General features: G+C 34.4%; 2 protein-coding genes across 3 annotated transcripts; both read left to right on the plus strand.

Annotated features, from left to right (window-relative positions):
* Window positions 1–4,150: 4,150 nt before the first annotated feature.
* Window positions 4,151–7,034, plus strand: LOC7496523 (indole-3-acetic acid-amido synthetase GH3.17). 2 transcript variants are annotated; one of them, XM_024597154.2, is made up of 5 exons: window positions 4,155–4,467; window positions 4,662–4,824; window positions 4,952–5,053; window positions 5,168–6,027; window positions 6,222–7,034. In XM_024597154.2, exons 3-5 carry the CDS (start codon window positions 4,980–4,982, stop codon window positions 6,806–6,808), a joined length of 1,521 nt encoding a protein of 506 aa, XP_024452922.1. In that variant the 5' UTR covers window positions 4,155–4,467; window positions 4,662–4,824; window positions 4,952–4,979; the 3' UTR covers window positions 6,809–7,034. The 2 variants fall into 2 exon arrangements, with proteins under 2 accessions (XP_024452921.1, XP_024452922.1); XM_024597153.2 differs by having other exon boundaries at window positions 4,151–4,824.
* An 8,989-nt stretch (window positions 7,035–16,023) lies between these two features.
* Window positions 16,024–22,535, plus strand: LOC7497575 (uncharacterized). The gene is made up of 5 exons (XM_024597322.2): window positions 16,024–17,487; window positions 17,711–18,282; window positions 18,380–18,599; window positions 19,281–20,666; window positions 22,322–22,535. Exons 1-4 carry the CDS (start codon window positions 16,258–16,260, stop codon window positions 20,625–20,627), a joined length of 3,369 nt encoding a protein of 1,122 aa, XP_024453090.1. The 5' UTR covers window positions 16,024–16,257; the 3' UTR covers window positions 20,628–20,666; window positions 22,322–22,535.
* The last annotated feature ends 667 nt before the right edge of the window (window positions 22,536–23,202 follow it).

A 23,202-nucleotide genomic window follows, 5' to 3' on the forward strand; every position in this document is an offset into this window, starting at 1 on the left:
TCTTTACATATCTTCTATCATCAGTTCATGAACACTTCTTTTGAATTTTATAATATGTTTATGCATGTTTTTTATCACTAATTCCTAAACGTTTATATCCCGAAAAGAATCTCATCATCCCCTCTTACATGAATATGTTCTCCTATGTGATCTTTTCCAACCACAATTATTTAGATACACATAACAAACAAAACAACTTGGAGTTGCAGGGCAATAACCTGAGGTCGTTAAGTTGTAATATCAACTAACGCTAACAAAAGTAATACAAGAAAGACAACAAGCATAAAAACATAGAATTATGTTGAACATGGACTACATTAAAACTCTAATTCAAAATTTTATTACTTAATAATTTATGTTTATGTAGTTTATTAAAATACAAGTTAAATAACTCTATTTATACTAGTAGAAATTTCCTAAGAAAATCTAGAAAAATAATAAAAGATTTCTAAACCAAATAAGAAAATAAATTTTAAACCAACTAGGAAAAATATCGCAAATCACAAATGGTAACTTATAAGCCTAATCGAGAGGCCTTTTTATTTTCTAATTGCTATAAAATTTTAACTTTATAAAAAACAAGATTTTTAGAATTTTTTAACAAAGTTCCAGCCTAATTCGAACGATCGATTGAATAAAAAAATTGTTCAATTAAACTGCAAAAAAATTATGACCAACTAGGAAAAATTATTACAAATCACAAATAATAACTTATAGGTCTCATTGGAAGACCTTTCTATTTTCTAATTGCTACAAAATTATAACTCTATAAGAAATTAGAATCTCTTAATAAAGTTTCAGCCTCATCCAATAGTTAAATAAAAAAATTATATCCAATTAAACAGTAAAAAAATCTAATGCATCATTTATTGAGATTAGGCATTTACTATCAACAAATTTGTAAGCCTGGGTCTAATCCTTTATCTCAAAACTTGTGGCTACTCTAGAGAACCCAAACTTAATGTTTTGCTAGCTAGTCAACAATGATAATTATTTCAAATAAAGAGGCAAAGAAATGAAACTCGGCCTTCTTGCCCTTGTTTGCTCCTCTTCATCAGCCCATTTCAAGGGTATTCTGCCCCCTCCTGAAGACGCCTGCATTGTTTTATTCCTTTGAATATGAAGAGCTCTGAAACCAATTCTAGCAAATCCCGATATACGCCCTAATATCTTTCATAAAGGATTAAAGTACTATTTTTCATCTCTAATTCGATGATCTTATCGAACATCGTTTCGCATATCTTCATCGGGATCGGTGCCTAGATGGCTGCCTAATTTTTTCTTAAGTAACATTGCTTAATTAATTGCTCTATGCTTTCTGCACTAGCTGTATCCAGTAAGGTCACAAACAGGACTAGTTCAACTATTGACATGTTTTCTCCGATCTCCACCGTGCCTGTAATCATTACAGAATTACAACAAACTGTGGATACACATCTTTTGTTGTGCGTTCTTAGCAGTCAGAGTGACTTTTATGCCAGTTTGCATGTCTAGACTAAGTCCGTTTTAACTGGATTTAAAGTCATTCACGTTCTAATTACCAGTGGGTTCATAAGGTACTTCTTTACACACACATCAGGATGATATGTTCAATCTCCAGTGCAAATAGGGAAAGAATCTTGAGACTTTTATGTGGAGTTTGCAATTTGCAAGAAATATTGAAGGCTGCATATTTTAGTTTTTCTTTCTTTCTGTTTTTTCACTTTTCGGTGTTCAGCACAAATTAATCGCCCCAGTTAATGTCGCATGTGTGAATTAATGATATTTCAACAGTACCTATATATATATATATATATATATATATATATATATATATGAACCTTGAATAGTGCTATTTAAGTGAAGCTTTTTGACTACGCTAGCTAGCGAACACACAAGAAACTTCATTCATTAAAGTTTGTGATAATCCAGCTTCAAATATTTAATAATGGGCATGGAAGGAACTACATCGCTGAACTTATTTTGTCATGTCATGCAACGCAATGCAGAGAATTAACTGGTGCACTTAAAGTTCCACTTGCGTGCTAGCTAAACCATCGCATGTTGTACCTGTGTTGCATATAATTAATATAGGGCCAATTCCAGGTGGAGACGTGGGCATTTACACGCCAAATGAAGAATTCAGTTTTTGCTCAAGGCTGAGACCTCCAACCAAGAATTAATAATAAATAAACTGCCTGTTCTGCTACCTATCTTTTCTTGCCCCTTGGGCGTTTCTGGATTCACAACTTCACATCATAGCCAGTTGGGTTATATTTCTTGTGAGATTCATACAAGTATTTCACTGTTTACAGATCACGCAAGCAAACAACTGCTGTAACGTCTGTGCTTTAGTAGGTTGATGTGTTGGAACTTTTTTTTTCTTTCTGATGAATATAATGAAACTTGTGGCTGATAAAACTACAAATATTCTTGTCGTATAATAGAAACAGCGTACCAATTTTGTTCTAGCAAGCTGTTTTTTCATGGCGTGTTGGCTTCCCCGTAAAAGAACGAGGAGGGATTTTGGCTTACAATCCGGGGAGATCAGTAGTGAAGCCTGGAAAGACGAGTCACGTATAGCTGTAAAGCATGGTTAATTTTATGTGGTAGCTTGATTTTACTTAAAATACTAGTAGTGATTGTCAAACAACAGTTTTATATTGTTCTCTAACGGTGATACTGCTGGTCTTTTCTTTGCTCTCGTCCTCAAATCCTTAAAAATGACACGGAGGGTTCACATCATGCAAGGCATGCATGGAGGACTTTCTTGACTTGTAGCCCCGAAATTAATATATAATCAAATCCAACATGGCTTGAATGCGAGCTCCAGGTTTGGATCCCGATAACGTTTTGGTTCCATTGGTCATAAATTTGGGGGTCCTTGAAAAGACACATGATTCACTGCTATAACAAACCCTTGTCTCATTCTTCTACTTTCTTCTTCTTCCGATTCCTTTTCTTAAAAAAAAAAAAAACAAATTATTAGCAAATTAATGAATAACATATAATATTTTGAAAATTTTGTGATTATGCCAAGTTGATGCCCACAGAGTAACCTGAAAACTGGCTAGTATTATCTTAAAATGGTATCGCGGTTTATATAAACACATTTCTCCTCTAAGTTCGGAAAGGATAGTAATGACCATACACCTCATTTACGGTTCACCATCCCAAGATGAATTTTACATGGTTGAATGATGGCAATTGGTATATATCAACTCCTGGAGGCTAGGCCTTTCACTAAATTATATTCATGTCATCTTCTTTGAGTAACAAATTGATGATACCTTGTAGTTTTAGATTTAGCATAAATGATTGATCCTGAGAGTATAAACAATGAGGAAATGAATGTCATTAGCTTGAAAGTTCCTAGAGGCACAGAAGTCTATAATTAATGTGGGTCTCAGCAACATGCTTGGTTGTGGAAGCTTGGTTCCATGTCCCATTGAAGACACTCTCTTTTGCTTAAGATTAATGGAAGTGGCAGCCAAGCAGACCCGTCCTTGTTGTCTAATCCGACGTTTATCCCAAATTGTGACAAGCAAAGGCTTAATAAGAGTGGTCATGCGGTGTGTAATCTATTTTGTTTTCGTGCAAATTTCCATGTGTACGTGGTGCTGTCCTAACAATCTAACATCATTGACTAATTCTTGATCAATTAATACGTGTAGAGCGCCCCCCCTCCCTCTAGAAATGGTGTTTGTTTCCCTGCTGGGTTTTTTTGCACAACAAAAGAGCTGTAAAGCAAGCTTCTGCATGATTGTCAATTGATCACAACATTGCCCTATTCTCCCATAGGCTGACTACTCAGGTTTAATGCATCACTTTATTATTGTTAATCATCATATTTTGCCTCATTCCATCTGCCTAATCTTATTATATAGTACGAGAGGTGGACTCTTAGCAACATTGGCATTAATGATTGGATATACTTAATTGCTGACCAAGCTTATCTTAAGCATACATACAAAAGCCAGTATTGGGTTTGAAGCTCTGCAACAATTTTATTCTTATTAAATTACTTTGTGTTATAGGCTGATTTAAAAAACAAGTACACACATTTAGCTTATATAGGTACTTTGACCAATAAGGGCTACATCTAAGCACAGTTTACCAGACAAGGGCACGTGTGTAGGACCTCCATAGCCTCTACCTCCCTTTCATTTCCTCTTCTTTTTATTTTTTAGAAATTTTGAATATACATCATTTCCCAAAATCCCCTCCAGAATCTGTTATTTATTCGCTTCCTCTCCACCTCTCAGCTACCAAGAAACACATTCCAGTTGTAACTTGTGAGTGAGAGAGAGGGGAGAAGCATTGATTCCCATTAAGTTGTTCTCTTTCTGTTTTGTCCTCGCCATTCTCTTTGCTCTTGCCTTTAGCTGCCAAGCTACTTTTTTTTTTTTATCCAGTTGAATAGAAAGAGAGCATACCCTTGTGAAGCTTTATTTGGGTTACCATTTAGACAAAGAGTCGTATGATGTTGTAAGAACAGCAAAAACTCTTACCAAAAACTTGCATTTTATATTCCAGCTTTCCATTATTTCAAAAAATGTTGCCAATCTTTGATCCAAATGATAATGAAGCTGGCTTGAAGCTTTTGGAGGACCTAACCAACAATGCATGTCAAATACAGCGACAGGTATTGGAGTATATACTGACCACAAATTTGCATACAGGGTATCTTAAAAGCTTTCTCAACGGCGATTCTAGTAAGGAAAACTTCAAGAATAAAGTTCCCATCGTGAATTATGAGGATATCAAGCCTTGTATCGAGCGAATTGCCAATGGAGAGCCTTCATCCATCATTTCAGCTCAACCAATAACTGAGCTCCTCACAAGGTATATAAATTTATCATTTATTTTCTCATATTTCTTCATAAATAAATTCCCTTGAAATTCTTGATCATGTTAATCTTTTTATCCTCAGAAATTGATCATTTTTATTAATTATTCGTATTATATGCAGCTCGGGTACTTCTGGAGGACAGCCAAAAATGATGCCTTCGACTGCTGAAGAATTGGAAAGAAAGACATTCTTTTATAACCTCCTTATGCCTATAATGAACAAGTAAGAAAACTCTCTCCATATTCTTGTGCTTTTGAATTTTACAACTGCTTATAAGATAATGGAACAGTGTAAGCAGGGTGAGTAGAGTTAAACAACTTTATTTTTCTTTTTCAGGTATGTTGATGGCTTGGACCAGGGAAAAGGAATGTATCTTTTGTTTACCAAACCCGAAATTAGCACCCCTTCGGGCTTGATGGCAAGACCTGTTCTAACAAGCTACTACAAGAGCAGCAACTTCAGAAACCGTGCTTTCAATCGATATAACGTTTATACAAGCCCTGATGAGACCATCTTGTGTCCTGATAGCAAGCAGAGCATGTACTGCCAATTGCTATGTGGCTTAGTACAACGCGAAGAGGTTCTAAGAGTTGGTGCAGTTTTTGCATCAGCTTTCCTGCGCGCTATCAAATTTTTGGAGGAATATCAGAAAGAATTATGCTCCAATATAAGAACAGGTCGTCTCAGTGATTGGATCACTGACCCCAATTGCAGAAATGCCGTCTCGTCATTTCTGAGCAAACCCAATTCAGAATTGGCTGATTTAATCGAGGTTGAATGTAGCGGCAAATCTTGCGAAGGGATAATTAAGAAGCTTTGGCCGAGAACAAAGTACATTGAAGTTATTGTTACAGGTTCTATGGCACAATACATTCCAACCCTTGAATTCTATAGCGGTGGGCTCCCATTAGTTTCAACAATGTATGGCTCTTCTGAATGTTACTTGGGAATCAACTTCAAACCACTAAGCAACCCTTCTGATGTCTCTTACACACTCATTCCAAATATGGCTTACTTTGAATTCTTGCCCGTTGATAAAGACAACAAAAAAGTGATACAGGCTGTCCAGTGCAATGGTGCTACCGATCATAATGGCAAACAAGAGGAGGATGGCAAGGAAAAGGACGTTGAAGCTGTTGATCTTGAGGACGTCAAGCTTGGTCACTACTATGAACTAGTTGTCACCACTTTTACAGGTGAGGTTTTCGTAACATGCTTTGTTTTGCCCATCTACTTGCTTTATAATTGATTTTGAACTCGTCAATCCCAATCAATCATAAAAATGGAGTAATAAGTTTTATAGTTGCTTTTGGTTATGGATTGCAGTTGAAAGATCGTGCCTAGTTCATAGCTGATCAGTTTCTCACTTTTTTGTTTATTCTTTTCTCAGGATTATATAGGTATAGAGTTGGAGACATTCTTATGGTAACTGGCTTCTACAATAATGCTCCTCAATTTCGTTTTGTGCACCGGCGAAATGTGGTTTTAAGTATCGATACTGACAAGACCAATGAAGAAGACCTCTTAAAGGCGGTGACACAAGCTAAAGTCCTCCTTGAGCCACTCGGTTTCCTTCTAACGGAGTACACGAGCTTCGCTGACACTTCCTCAATCCCAGGTCATTATGTGCTATTTTGGGAACTTAAGACGCAAGGAACTAATGATCTGCCGGAGCTTGATCCAATTACAATGGAAAAGTGCTGTTCCACTGTTGAAGAATCGCTCGATTCTATTTATAGAAGGTGTAGGAAGAAAGACAAATCAATTGGACCACTGGAAATAAGAGTGGTGACACATGGAACTTTCGATGCACTCATGGATTTTTGTGTATCTCAAGGGTCATCAGTTAACCAGTACAAGACTACAAGATGCATTAAATCCGAGGAGGCCTTCAAGATTTTGCATTCCAGGGTGGTGGGAAGATTTTTCAGCAAGAAAACTCCTTTCTGGGAGCCGTTCAGAATTGAAACTAATTAGTGAATTATGGCTAGCTGTTCGTTGTCTTTAATGGCACTCTCTGGCATGGAGCTTTGTTTCTGGGGATCCTCTTCATATCCTCTACGTTTTGATTTCTAGCCTAGTTTGTTCCGTCCTTTTCCTTCTCTGTACGCTGAATTTGTTTTGAAATCAGACTATTTAGCCAACCATGTCTTAATTTACTTGTCAAAGTTCAAACTAATTAACTTCCTTTCTTTTTCGACAATTAAGGATAGCTTTTCACCAATGTTGTTATAATCATTGAATTAGTCCATGATAAAGCAAATAATCACTTCCATAACTATAATAAACTAGCTTGCCGACACGCTGAAAATGTGATATATTATCAGGAAACCCAAAAACAAGGAAAGGGGAAGATGATAACTTTGTTCTCATTAACCTGAGGTTCAAATTTGTAACGTGGAAGAGAAAGATGATGTCTTTCGGCCTCCATTAAATTCAGATGAGGCTAAGATCTGCTTGGAAAGTGCCATTACACATTTGCACTATCACTTTCAAAAAGTGTCACTGTCTAACAGCCTGCATGAGTGATACTGTATAAGAAAGAGAATTGCTTGCTTGTGGGAAACAAAATATCAAAGACTTGTCAAGTGGAAGGATAAAATATTGAGGAGTTGGTGCTGCAGACCATTATAGCAAGAAATGATGATGCTCTTAGTCATCCAGGTGAGGAAAAACTAACAACTTTCCTTCATGGACAGTATCATAATTAAGCACTTTATATAGCATTAGCTTTTAAAATAGAACATAAGAATGATGCTCTCATTCACCCAATAAAAAATGATAATGTGAGTTTGGTACGTATGATCAGTTTAAAGTAACAGCAGAGTTTGGAGTCCAGCAAATATTGGTATAAATCTCAAGGAAATCTTTAAATTTCTTTTCCCTCGGTCAAGGACTCAGGGCCCAGTTTCTTGGCCAAACTTTAGCTGTAATGGTTGAAACAAATTAATTACTACAGTACGTATAGAACTAGCCAGCAATTTAACAAAGGAATATCCACGCATGTCGTTAACTTTAAGCAAGATGGAGGAGTCCTTTTTATAGCATGCAGGCAAAGGCCAACATGCGGACAATAGTACAGGAAGTTAGGCGGAGATCCATGAGCCATGGACATGGAAGGGAGACAATGAGAGCAACCCAAGGAGACAGATAAAACTGTACAAGCAATAGGGAGACGTCTGTATAAGCAGAGGCCTTTTGGCTTTGTCTCTTGCATTTATGGGAAACATGTGGCCTTAACAACTGATCCCAGCACTACCCCCATCAGGGAGGGTTATTGATGTACGTGGAAGTTAAAAAAGATCATCAAATAAAAATAAAGAAAAAAGCGTCAAACCCAAAAATAACAAAGCAAATCATAAAAATGGTCAAAACCGACGTCCCGGAATGATATTTTTAAAATCTAACTAACAATCATAGTCATTTCATAATTACTGTAAGGAAAATAATTTTTAAAAACTCTTATAAAAATTCAATTACAACCCAACAATCAAATCAAAATATTTTCTTCCATACATTCTCCGATTTGATTATGATTTGATGATAATCACTTTTGATATCAATCTTGAAACATATCTTAAAATTTAACATGTCATTTAAATACAATATGAATACATATATTTTATTGTGATCTGGTTTGTATCATTTTGCATGTATATATGTTTTTTTATTTGTATTCTTAGGCTACTTATAATTATAAATTGTGAGAATTTGTTGAGTTTGGTTATTGTGATTCTTTATAAAATTTTTAAAACGAAACAAAATCTTGGGTATAGTTTCTATATAGGAGAAGCTCTGCTCAAATTTTGTTAAAATTAAAAGATTTTTAACTCTCTAAAATCATTAACTAAATTAAATGTCAAATTAACAAACTAAATAATAAATCTCATAAGAAATATTTTTTTGTTAAATTTACATGTTGGAGAAATTTGTTGTTGGAAGAGACAATATCATCACTATCAATCCTCTAACTCAATCGATCAGTCGGTTAAACTTATTGAATGAAAGTCGACCAGTTCACAAAAAAATCATAATTATATGAATTTTTTCTTTCAAATATATTTTATGAGTTAGAATATACATATATGTTCAACCTGTAGACTCAAAAAACAAACTCCAATTAAAACCTTAAAAATTTATTGTTCACACAGTAGTTGCTCTTTGTTTTTCAGTGTCAATCGATCAGCCGATTTAACTAATCATTACAAACTGGTCGACCAGTTTGTCTTTCTTAATTGTACTGAAAATTAATTTATCTCGTAGCTCACAACCGCAATATTTAATTGATATCATGTTTTAAAAACATGATATTTGATTAAATATCGTAGTTTTAAACTGTCAAGAAATTTTAATTGATGTCACAATTCTAAATCATGATATTTAAATAAATATCATGTTTTTAAATCTAACTATCAATTAAATATCACGATTTAAAACTATAATATCCAAAAATATGTTAATTCTCCGTATCTTTTTATTTTATATGCTAATTGCCGAGTCTTCCCCTTTTAATTGTGTTAAGACCCTACTTCCAATTAATTAACAGCGCAAAATAGAATTGAGATGGGGACTTTTCCGGTGCCCTTCTTCTTCGAGATGAGGTCCTGTCTTTGCTCTCAGTAGTGAAAGTGAGAGGACCTTAACTGTGGGCCATTGCTGCTTTTCCAAGCCTTGCAAAGCAGTCCAGGTATCAGGATAAGACAAGGACTTTGTCTCAGCAGGCTGCTAAACAAGAGTATGACAGTGGCACGCATGGTTTCAAGGGATTGAATGCGTACGTAGCTGAGACAATGAGAACAGACCACTACGGTGAACATGTCGAGCTTTCTTCGGCTCTTTGTTTGGATTGATGCGTCAATTACAGCTTTGTGAGAGGGCTGGCGAGATAACTCTCTCGTCGTGAAACACCTTCTGGGGACTGTTACTGTTAACCAGCTTGCAGTATTCTGAAAACCACGTTAAAATCTGGGGTGTTGTGGCGGCTGCGCAGCCACGGTCTTGACGAATAGAGTTTGTGTGGATGGCATCTGAATATGATCGGTTGCCACGAAATCAGCGAGCATATCTTGTTACAGAGTTGTGCTCAAAGTGTCAATCCCCCTCCTAGGCACTTGTAATAAAAAAAAAATATCAAAGATAACAAGAGACAATATTTTTAAATTTCATGTATTTTTTTATTTTAATATAATTTTATTTTTTTAATTTAATTATATGTTGGATCAATAGAGATTCAAATATACGTGTGGATGTAATTCAAAATCGGTCTTTCTTGGCCTGCTGGTACTATTGTTTGCAGATATATATATATTAGAATATAGAACAATAATGTTTAGTTTATTATTAGATACGTTAAATATAAGAAAATTTTTAAAAATATCTAGTGTTTATATAAATTTAAATCTATAAACATGTAAAAATATAACTAATAGTAAATATGCTTTCAACAAAAAAATAATAATATAATATTAGCATGTATGTAAGTATATATTCAAATTTAAAATTAATATAAAATCAGCAAACCTAACATGTATACTAATAATAAAATTAATTATGCTTAAATTAAAACATGAATGGTAATTACTTGTTGAAACATTTTAAAATAATAATTTTTTTATTGTTTTTAATTATAAATATTTTTTTAAAACTTTATTGCTCTTCACCCTGTGCAACTGGGATGTTTGCAATCTCAAGATCCAAATAACATAACCCTGATTTAGATGCACTTCTAAATAAGATTTTTAAATAAAAAAATTATATAATATAAATATCTTCCAACAAGATGAATTCAAGTTCTAGATTTAAAAGAAAAATCAAAGCATGAAAAGAAAAGAAAAACATAAAAAATAAAATGAGAAAGAGTATGTAAAATCTGAAAAATATAAATTAGAAATTCTTTCTTCATTTTTTTTTATATAGTGAATTTTAAAAGTTAAAATATTAAAAAAAAATTATTTTCATCATTATTAATTTTTAATTAATCATTATAAATTAAGAATTAAATTTTAAAAAATAAATTTTTTATTTATTTATAATTTATTTAATTAAAATAAATTTCCAAGCAGTCGGCAACAGAAGTGTGCGGGTGGAAGATAAAATAAGTTTTTTTAAAAATACAGCAAAGAAAAACACACCGGGAATTTACTCGGCTTGACCTTCTGAAGACACACTTTACAGGCCATTGAGGGCACTGGTCGGAGTTAATTATGGGCCGTTTTGAAGAAGTTTGGGCTTCGCAGCTGCAGCAATTGTTTGAAATTGGGCCTCCAATCGAACCTCCATTGCCTTTCTTACGACTTTGCAGTGTAAAAGGTGCTGATAGGCCTTCAAGAGGCTGAGGGCTCCAGCTCATTTAGATATTCCCTCTTTGAACTCGCCGTTTTTGGGTATTTAGCTCATAGCTACATTTATGGTTAAACTCTGAGACCGCAGACTTCAACTTTTAATTGCTATTGCCGTTAGGAACGTGTTCTTATTTGAGAAATTATACCATTTTAACCCTGTGTATTAACTAGATTTTTTGCCCGTCATTCACTGCAGGTTTGATCTACTTTTTATTAAAACATAAAGAAATATAAAGGAATTGCTAGCATGTTATCTACTATATAAAAAAAATTTAACCATGAACAAGAAAATCCAATGTGTATTAGATTATATTTTTTTAAATACTGAACGTCTTTTCTTAGAAATATTTAAAAGGCAACATATTTAATTTATTCAAACCAGCCTTAGTTAACATATAAAACTTATGACCCGGGTTATAAGATTGTGATAGCAATATGATAAAAAATAAATATGAAAAAAAAAATTTAATGTTTGGTCCATAGTCAATCTAATATTGAATGATAAAATTAGAAAAAAATAATAATTTTAAAAAATAACAAAAAAACAACTTGAGTTGCCCCAAGGCAAATTGTTAAGCCTGCAACCCGGATTGTAAAACCGCGATAACCCCATAAAAGCAAATTAAAAAAATTATAAAACTTAATTCTCAAGCCAACCTAATAATGAAAGGAGAAATTGAAAAAAATACTGATGAAAAAGCGATATGAAGAAAAACTGAGTCAACTCAAGTTAACTCAATAAACTCACAGTCTTAAGTCATGAGATCGAGATAATTCTATTTAAAGAAAAAAAATAAAAGCTCAATCCACAACCAACCTAATGTTAAAAGATAAAAAATAAATTATAAAAAAAAAGAGCCAAAGTCAACTTGGAGTAACCTTTTAGAGTTTTAGTCACATGAACCGAGTCACAAGGTCAGTATTACCCTATAAAAGATAAACCAGAAAAAATGACATAGCCCAATCTCCAATTAATGTAATGTTAAGGGATGATGTTTTTTTGAAATAAAAATGGATCCAAAACAAAATAAATTACAATCAAAATAATGACGACTAAATTTGATATAAAAATAAAATGACAAAACACAAAGCTGTTTTGTGGAGAATTTGCATGAAAACCAAGGAGAGAGAGGGGGGGGAGAAGAAAAAAAAAGACATTCACGTATATCAAACATGCATGCATGTCGCCTTATTGGAAAGTGGCCACTGACACGCATCAAACACCACTAAGGAAGGTGACAATTGGTAACCAAAAGACGTCTTGCACACCACCAAAGCACAATAACTTTAATCACATACTGGTATGTATAATCCACACGTCAATCTTTTTATCATTGCTTGTTAACCCTGTCCATGTAATTATTTAAATTTTAAAATTTGATCATTTAAGTTTTAATTGTTTTAAATCAATGAAAATGAACTTTATTTTTCAAAACCAAGCACCAATCATGTCTTGGAATTTTTCCTTGACATAATTGGATCCCTATGAAGTCCATGTTAGGCAACTAAAAAATACTATTAAGTCTAAACCCATATAAACTTAATGTGAAATGATCAAATTGGAAGAAAAAAAATAGTGACCAAAGAAAAAAAATTAGGCTGATATTTTCCTTGATTGTGCAATTCAGTTCCTTTTTCTCTCAATAAAAAGAGTTGAATATTTGTCTATTATTTAGATTTGGTTCTCATAGCTTCAATTATTTTAAATAAATAAAAAAATATTTAATTTTGCTAAAATGAGTATCAACCGAGTGACAATGTTTTTCCTCGACACCCTGATATTTCATAACCTAAGTAGCGAAAACAAACTACCAAGTCCAATCCCAAATAATCACAACCTTGAAGGATTAAATAAAAAAACAAGAAATAAAAATAAAAAAGCAAGAGAGAAAACACTGTGGAACATTATTACAATCCATAGTGTTTTGTATCTTGTTCCATAATAATTTTGCCATAAGCTTTAGTTTTTGTTCCTTGTAATATTTACATTATAGAAGAAATAAATATAAGAAAGAGAGAGAATTAAAGAAACAAGAAGGAAAAAAATATTTTTATCATTTTATATACAGCTATATATGATTTTTCCTCTTTTTTTTTATATATATATCTCTCTTACACTATAAATATCTAATATAATTTTTTCTCTTATTTACCTTAACTTTTTATTTTTTAAAAAACTCATCATTTGATAATTTTTTTAAATCGATGTTTAATATTTTAAAGTGTAACAACGATAAATATATTTGCGGATGTCCATTAGAGACATGCTTATATATATGTCAAATAAGAACATGTTAATGCTACCTGATTTAACAGTTTTATCAACGAAACTTTATGTCAGTATTTTCTCTCACAGTCTATCAGTATGTATTTTGCTGACGGGATCATGGATAAAAACAATCCGTCAAAAAAACCTTCATCGATACTTTATGGTATGTCAGTAATAAATTTATTGATAGATTTACAGATTAACAAAGTGCACAAAAACAAATCTACTCGCTTCATTTCGTTTGTAAATCTATCGGTAAATTTAACATATTATTAACATGAAAATAATTCCATTGGTGTTTTTATTTTTCAATCGGTATATCCATTGATAAATATAACTTATCACCGAAGGAATACCATTTGTAATTCTATCGGAGAGTTAGCAGTAGCAGTGACATTTGCAGTAATTATTTTTCAACTCTCTGGAATATACCAATGGAAGTGTTCCATAGGTAACCCTGTCAATAATAATTTAAAATATTTTTTTAAGAAAATATATTGAACATAAGTAGAAAATTAATTTAAATATATAAAAATTATATAAAAATCAAATATATAAAAAGAAATTAAAATAATATAAAAAATAAATATTTATTACAAATTTTAAAGAAATTAGGTTCAAATACAATAAATTTAAAATAGAGGAGGCGCTGGAGGAAGGGGGAGGCTGATCGTCACCGGGACTGTAAGGCCAATAAGGAGGAGCACATAGATCACCCATATGTGATCCCATCTCCATTACCACTCGACGGAGTTCTTCATGATCCGTAGAGAGTTGTCTAATTTTGTACCATGAACTCTAAAGTTTGAGTGCTCAGAATTGATTGCAAGCATCTAACGGTTGAAATCATTTCAAACCGTCATGTCATTCCAAGCTGGAAGCTCGCTTTCTCTCTTATATTTTTTTGCTTTCTTCCGAACCTCATACCAAAAATTACACAACCTATATGTTACTGATATATTATCTGTTAGTAAATGAAAAAAAAAATATTTGAACAAAAATTTATCCTTATTTCAATCTTATCTAGTTGCAACGTGATTCTCCAAAACTCTCATCGCAACATTATCATCAGCTCTCTCTTACTCAAAATTCCATCCAAAGTAAAAAATTACAAAAGGAATTTTTTAGTAATTTCAATAAATTAATTGAATTAACATAATAAAACAAAATATTTAAGTTAATACCAACCTTAAACCTTGAAAACCGTGCATCGACATGTAGTTTCCATTCAGGATGTTTGGAAACCCGACTCCATTAAAACAATAATATTTCCATTGATGATTTAAAGGTTGATGTTATTGTTCTTACAACCTTAATGTTTGTAAACCTAAAATTATATTCGTTAAATAAAATAATTTTTTTAAAAATTATTAAACATGTTGTGAAAGCAAAACAAACTTACACTGAAATGTTGCTTTTTCATTGGGCCTCGTATTTGCAGGTAAATAGATCTCGTTGTGAAGGGACCCCCCTCGACATTGCGACATTGCACTCGACAACCTCACGTCGTAAGTCAATGCTTGTGCCTCAAGTGTCTGTTCTTGATCAGCACCTAATGACTTGTAATCGTCAACATTGTTGCTAGAAGAACTATCAGTGATCCTATCCTCACGACATGCAATAAACTTTCCCTTAGGCTTCTACATAAATTAACAAAAAAATAAGTAAACAATTTTTATTTAAAAAAAAATCAGCAGCACCTTTCCTATACGAGAGACTACCCAAAATTTATAAATACAAAATAATACAAAAATAATGACCTTAAAAATAATACAAAAAAAAAACACACAAATAAAGAAGAAAAGGGAATGAAAATTTCTTATATTTATGACGTGATTAGTTTCGCTGATAATAAAAAAAATAAAAAGAGATTGTTAAAAAACCAAAAAAAAGAGAAAAATATGAAGAAAAACAATATATCTTGGGATGAGAAGAGAAAAATAACGTGAACAGTTGAGAGATAATAAAAAAAATATAAGAGAGAAGAAAAGAAAGTAAAAAAAATAAATGAATAAGATAAATTCCCGTTTGCTGTATCTAGTCTTTTATATTAGGTTACAGAAAATAAACTAAAATAATTTGCTAGACCCAAACCCAAAACAATGAGTCATAAAAGATAAAATAAAAAAAATTGAGAAATTGAGGTAAATAACATAAAATTAAATAAAAAAAGAAACATTGTTGTGGTACACAATGTTTGCAGAGAGAGTCTATAGTGAAAATGCCGCGGACACTTTTGTTTTAATTTTAACAAGAACATTCCTAACACTGAAATACATCTAAAATAAGCATTTAATTTCTATATTTTAATTCGTCGTTATTTATTTTTATATTTTAAAAATATTTTTAAAAAAATTTAAAATTTAAAATTTAAAATTTTTTTATTTTTAAATTAATATTTTTTTGATATTTTTAAATTATTTTAATGTATTAATATTAAAAATAATTTTTTAAAAATAAAAAAAATATTATTTTTATATATTTTTAAATAAAAAATATTTTAAAAAATAATCGTAATTACTAAGCAAGCTTAAACAATTAAAGAACAGTCACACAAGAATTCAGACACTCACGTGCCTGTTATCTCCAAATCCAATTCTTCTATCGCTGAAACAATTGAAGTCTGCTCCGTTATAGTGATAGGACCCACTTAATCCATGATCCGACGGCTCTAACTCCTCCAACACGTCACCTATTTCCCAAACCCAAACCCAAACTCTCCCGTGATTCCCCTCAGAATCCCACCTCTTTCCTCCCCGTCATCCCCATTACTACTATCTCTTTGCACCATCTCAACTTTTCCGGCGACAGCCAAAATGTTGCCGCCGGAGATCCAATCGCGGTCATTCCGCCCTTATATCGCTGCCTCCATCTCCTCCCCTTCCTTTGCCTCCTCCTCATTCCCCTCTGCTTCTCCTTACTCCCCTAACCAAAACCCTAATCGTAACTCTCACTTCCCTTCCCCCTCTACCTCCTCTTCTAGATCTCGTTTCTCTGCTTCTTCTTTCGCTCACAATTCTCGCATTGCCCTCGCTCTCGTTCCTTGCGCCGCTTTCCTCCTTGACCTCGGTGGCGCTCCCGTCGTCGCAACCCTAACCCTAGGGCTAATGATCGCGTACATCCTCGACTCACTCAATTTCAAATCCGGTGCGTTCTTCGGTGTTTGGGCTTCTCTAATTGCAGCTCAGGTCGCCTTCTTTTTTAGCTCCTCATCGATCTTCACTTTCAATTCGATTCCTCTTGGTTTGCTCGCCGCTCTCCTCTGTGCACAAACGAATTTCTTAATTGGCGCCTGGGCTTCGCTTCAGTTCAAATGGATCCAATTAGAAAACCCTAGTATCGTGATCGCGCTTGAACGTTTGTTATTCGCTTGCGTTCCTTTTGCTGCTTCTTCGATTTTCACTTGGGCTGCAACCGCTGCTGTCGGTATGCAACATGCTGCGTATTATCTGATGATTTTAAATTGTGTTTTCTATTGGATGTTTGCAATTCCTCGTACTTCTTCATTTAAAGCGAAGCAAGAAGTGAAATATCATGGTGGAGAGGTTCCCGATGATAATTTTATACTCAGTCCACTAGAGGGTTGTTTTCATACATTAAATTTGCTCTTCTTTCCGTTGGTATTTCATGTTGCGTCGCATTACTCAGTGATTTTCTCATCTGCTGCGTCAGTATGCGATTTGTTGCTGTTGTTTTTTATTCCCTTTCTGTTTCAACTGTACGCATCTACTAGGGGTGCACTTTGGTGGGTGACCAAGAATGCGAATCAGTTGCATAGTATTCGTGTAGTGAATGGAGCTGTTGCACTGATTGTTGTTGTGATTTGTTTGGAGTTTAGAGTTGTTTTCCATTCGTTTGGAAGGTATATTCAGGTTCCTTCGCCATTGAATTATCTGCTTGTGACTGTGACAATGCTTGGAGGGGCAGCTGGTGCTGGTGCTTCAGCCCTTGGAATGATTTCTGATGCTTTTAGTTCAGCGGCTTTCACTGCTTTGGCTGTAATCGTCAGTTCTGCTGGAGCACTTGTTGTGGGTTTTCCTGTGCTGGTATGCATCTTGAATTTTCTAAGTCTTCACTCCAATTCATACTTCATTAGTACTTATTTCTAGCTTAATTATATAGGATCCTCTCTTTTATAATTTATACTTATTTCATGTTCAGGCTGTTGTGTCTTCACAATTAATGTTTAACAGATATTGAATGGGAAAAATGAAAAGAAATTTACATGTTCAAAAAAATAAATAAATTTCATTTACCCTTATTTTGCAGTTTCTTCCCCTGCCTGCGGTTGCCGGATTTTATTTTGCTTGTTTTGTCACAAAGAAAAGTCTGCCATCATATTTTGCCTTTTTTGTGCTCGGGAGCCTGATGGTTACATGGTTTGTGCTGCACAATTTCTGGGATCTAAATATTTGGTTGTCTGGCATGCCCCTGAGGTCGTTTTGCAAACTTATAGTCGCAAATGTTATTCTTGCAATGGCTGTTCCAGGTTTAGCTCTGCTACCACTGAAACTTCATTTTTTAGCCGAGATTGGTTTGATCAGCCATGCATTGCTGTTGTGCCATATTGAGAATCGTTTTTTCAATTACCCGGGTCTTTATTTCTATGGAATGGAGGAGGATGTGATGTATCCAAGCTATATGGTTATTCTGACAACCTTTGTGGGTTTGGCTCTTGTAAGAAGACTATCTGCGGATCATCGGATTGGACCGAAGGCAGTTTGGATATTGACTTGCTTGTATTCTTCAAAGTTATCCATGCTGTTTATTTCATCAAAGCCTGTTGTATGGGTTTCAGCTGTACTTTTACTTGCTGTTACTCCCCCGTTGCTTCTTTACAAGTGTGTATTGGCATATTTTCCTATCTCAAGACATAAGTTCCTCCTTATCTACTTCAATTTAGGCATTCATTTATTCTCTGCATGTTCGACTTCGCAGGGAGAAATCACAAACAGGCTCAAAGATGAAACCATGGCAAGGTTATGTACATGCTGGTGTGGTAGCTCTTTCAGTCTGGTTCTTCCGTGAAGCAATTTTTGAAGCCCTTCAGTGGTGGAATGGGAGGGCTCCATCTGATGGTTTGCTTTTGGGTTTCTGCATTGCCTTGACTGGATTGGCTTGTGTACCCATTGTTGCCTTGCACTTCTCTCATGTCCTGGTCTGTTTTCTCTTGTTATGTCCTTATTTTTTTTTTGCATAAATTTGCTCTTTCTGGCATAATATTTTAGTAAATCAATAAGTAGTTAAACCAACTAACCTATTAATCAACCAACATATTTTATCAGATATATTCATTTCCTTCTCCTTTACAACAAATTTTCTGTGTTTGATGAACTCACTGAAATCAAGCAATTTATAAAATTGTGGTCCTTATTGTCCTTCTAACAAGAAAGCTCATAAATCAGTGCAAAATTTTGGAAATAATTTGAATTTGTTAAGTTAATGATACATTATCACCATAGTTCATAGAAAGTTTGGCCTAAAAATTCAAAGAATGGATGAAAGAAGAGGATTTATGTTTGTTCATTCGAGTTTAATATCAACTTGATCGTTCCGTGGAGGAAAATAGTAAGAATTAGATAAGTAATGAACTGAAGCAGCACTAATTGAAAGCTTTTTGTATGCTATGTAAGCTAATTTCACTTGAATGTGAAGGTAGTTATTGTAAGACTTAGACAACTTGACTATAATAGTACTTTTTTTTTAGGTTCCATTTCCTCCTGCCAATAAAATGTTAGGATGTTATTCAAGGCACTCCAAGAGTTTTGATTTGAAATTTTGAACTGTCTAACAGCCAGTTATTCTGATTACTGATTTGATCTTATCTTCTTTTCTGCAGTCTGCTAAGAGATGCCTAGTACTGGTGGTGGCAACAGGTTTACTGTTTATCCTGATGCAGCCACCAATCTCAATAGCATGGACTTATCGATCTGACATAATCAGAGCAGCTCGTCAGTCTTCTGATGACATTTCCATCTATGGCTTCATGGCATCAAAACCGACCTGGCCATCATGGTTGCTTATTGTGGCGATTCTGCTCACTTTAGCAGCAGTGACATCCATCATACCCATTAAGTATGTGGTAGAGCTAAGAACTTTTTACTCTATTGCAATAGGGTTTGCTCTTGGAGTATACATATCTGCTGAGTATTTTCTTCAAGCTGCTGTTCTGCATGCCCTCATTGTTGTAACCATGGTCTGCACCTCTGTGTTTGTGGTCTTCACTCATTTTCCATCCGCTTCAAGCACAAAGCTGCTACCATGGTTTTTTGCTTTGCTGGTAGCCCTCTTTCCTGTGACATATCTGTTGGAGGGTCAGGTGAGAATCAAAAGCATCCTTGGAGATGAAGTTGGAGATCTGGCAGAGGAAGACAGGAAGCTCACTACTCTATTGGCTGTTGAGGGGGCAAGGACATCTCTTCTTGGTTTATATGCAGCAATCTTCATGCTCATAGCTCTGGAGGTTAAGTTTGAGGTTGCCTCACTTACCCGGGAAAAGGCTCTTGAAAGGGGTGGAATTAGACATAGTCAAGCTAGTCAAAGTAGTTCTTCAAATTTTGCTCCACGAATGAGGTTCATGCAGCAAAGGCGTGCCTCTACTGTGCCAACCTTTACAATTAAGAGAATGGCTGCCGAGGGAGCTTGGATGCCTGCAGTTGGTAATGTCGCCACTATAATGTGCTTCGCCATTTGCCTGATATTGAACATCAATCTGACCGGGGGATCAAACCAAGCTATCTTCTTCCTGGCTCCTATCCTACTGCTTCTCAACCAGGACTCAGATTTTGTCGCTGGTTTTGGGGACAAACAAAGATATTTCCCTGTTACAGTGGCTATATCGGCCTACTTGGTCTTGACATCCCTTTACAGCATATGGGAAGATACATGGCATGGTAATACTGGTTGGGGCATTGAAATTGGGGGTCCTGATTGGTTCTTTGCAGTCAAGAATTTAGCCATCCTCATTCTTACGTTCCCCAGTCATATACTCTTCAACCGGTTTGTTTGGAGTTACACAAAGCAGACGAACTCGTCACCACTGATCACGCTTCCCCTTAACCTGCCATCCATTATAATATCAGATATTATGAAGATCAGGATATTGGGATGCTTAGGAATTGTTTATACCATAGCCCAGACCCTTGTTTCTAGACAGCAATATATCTCAGGAATGAAGTATATTTAGGCAGATACATGTTGTGCAATGTGTTTCCGTAATTTTCAAGTGAGTTGCTGAAGTTCCAGGTTTGATTTGCAATTCTTTTCCTCTACTTCATTTGCGTAGTCAATATGCCCTGGAAATGCATGGCCACTTTTATTGGCCGTTTCTAATTTCTATAGCAAGCATTCACAGAAACTGAAGGGCATGGTATGTATTCTTTTACTTTTTCCCAAAGTGAAATGACTAACATGTCTCTAAACCCAGGCCTAAGAATTTTTCATTTCAAGGGCAATAGAGTAGTTATACTGTGCATGCCAAAATGGAAAACGCCTCTATACCAAAGTTTTTTTTTTTTTAAGATAACCAAGTAATTTAATGTGTAAAAAATTAAACAAATCTAAAATCAGAAATGAACCTAGCAAAAAACCTGAGATAATATTGTGTGATTTTTTTGTGAAGGACAAAGATGTCAATTCACGGCAATTAAAGGCTTAGGCTATGTTAATATTTACAAGAAACCCATAAGCTTTGTAATCTCACTTAGGAGGGTTGTTTGCTGTAAATTTTCAGTTGCGAGCTATCTTTCTTGCAAGTGTTTTTTTGGTTGAATTTTTCTTGCAAGTTTATTTATAGTTTGAGTGCAAACTATAAATATAAAAACAATATGATCGAGCAGGAAATAGTACTCAAAATTACAAAAACAAAATAAAACAAAAGAGATCCGAATAGTTGAACTTCCATGGCACATGTGAAATATAAAATGGCTCCTATAATTCACTTAAAAAGGGGGTCCTATGATATGAAAGATCACCTTCGTTCTTGCTTGTGAAATAAAAAGGAATTTGCTCTACAATGAAAACTGGGAAACCTAACGTGATTTCTAGGCTCTTTTCTTTCTAGTGATGTCCCTCCCAGATAGAAAAACAAGGAGCATGAATTGCATAGAGTTGAAAGTTGAGACCAGTTTCACTTTTAGCCAGATCTACCTGCAACCCGATCAAAACCGGGTTATTTGTTATAGTCAAGCATGGATGAAAGATCAGCATGCGGAAGGATAGTAACATCAACAAGCTTTCGATTGTGCTTGAAAGTGTGGTTGCGGTTGCTTTTCATTCAGAAAAGTATTAAAATAATATATTTTTTTATTTTTTAAAAATTATTTTTGATATTAGCATATTAAAATGAGCTGAAAATATTAAAAAAAATATTAATTTGAAGCAAAGAAAAAAATTAAAAATTTTTAAATTTTTTCAAAAAGGTTTTTGAAATGAAAAAAAAAACGATTTTGCTTACTATTTCACTCTTTCAAGGTTTTTTTACTATCTTGAAATGGATTTAAATAACCATTCTCTTCAGGGCAGCGACCCTTTTTTTTTTCTTTCTAAATAAGAAATTACTGTTTTGGCGCACATAGTTGCATGTGGAATGCAATTAATTTATGAGAATGTAGAACAATATAGTTTGAAACTATTTAGTTTCCAAACATTTTTAATGTAAATGAACATCATTCTTTATTATGTTATTGGTCTAGTTTCACACATGAACCAGATCAGCGTGATAGTGTATCTCATGGTAAGTGGGTCAGTAGCATTTGTCTTTGGTTTATGGGATTCTGTATATTTAATTCAATGTTACTGAAATTAAATTGACATGCCATAGGAATTTCGAAGGGATGTTGCAAATTGTGTTTGTTTTCTTATGTTGTAAGATGTTCGCAGGGAGGGAGGCTCATGTCATGACCTTTGAAGTGGGAGCTGCACTTGAGGATGCAAAATGGCAAGCTCATGTGTACTGCTTCGACAGCAAAAAATGGCAAAGATTTTCCATGGCACTTCGAGCGTAAATGAGTGATGGTGTGTGTGTCTGTATATATTGCAAGATGAGTGTAATGACGTTCATCTCACTAATAATCAAGCAACTCTTTTTATATCACACCAGTCGATGAGAGCTTTCAGCAAGATGGATCCCTTTTTTTTCCATAGAGAATGCAGACTTCTGCCTTCAGTTTGCTTAGGGAGAAAGCGTAGTTGCATTGAAAGGCAAGACTCGAGCTGCTCGGGAAGCATCAGACTTCTGTAGAGCCTCAGGCCACATCTTTCTTTAGTGAATGGGGCTTCTGCCCGCTAGGGATGGCTCTGCTTGCTTATTTCCCAGTGGAGGCAGGCGAAGTTGCTTTCCTATGAATCATAGCCAGCCAGTCTAAAACCAACAACTCCAAAACGAGCAAAGAAAAGATTACTAAGAAGAAGAAAACAAAAACTTACCTTATACTTTAGCCTTTGTCTTCAGGACAACAAGCACAATGATGATCATTTGTGGAGTATGAAAACACTTCTTATCATTGAAAAACATTGTACGATGGATCATGGAGGGCTCCTAAGATACCATTAAGTTATGCAGTCCTTTTCATATCACATTTTAGAAATACACCTAATTTTAGGCTATAATCTACCGAGACTTTTATTTAGCGAAAGCAATGCGAATTCATCTCCAAACTCACCAGCATTTGGATTTGAAAGAACAGCAGATTATCCAAAAAGAAAAATCTATGGCTAAAAAGTAATGCATAGAAATGATGTTGTTGTTAATTTATAAAATA

The sequence above is a fragment of the Populus trichocarpa genome, chromosome 3 (assembly GCF_000002775.5).
Source record: "Populus trichocarpa isolate Nisqually-1 chromosome 3, P.trichocarpa_v4.1, whole genome shotgun sequence".
Classification (NCBI taxonomy): Eukaryota; Viridiplantae; Streptophyta; class Magnoliopsida; order Malpighiales; family Salicaceae; genus Populus; species Populus trichocarpa.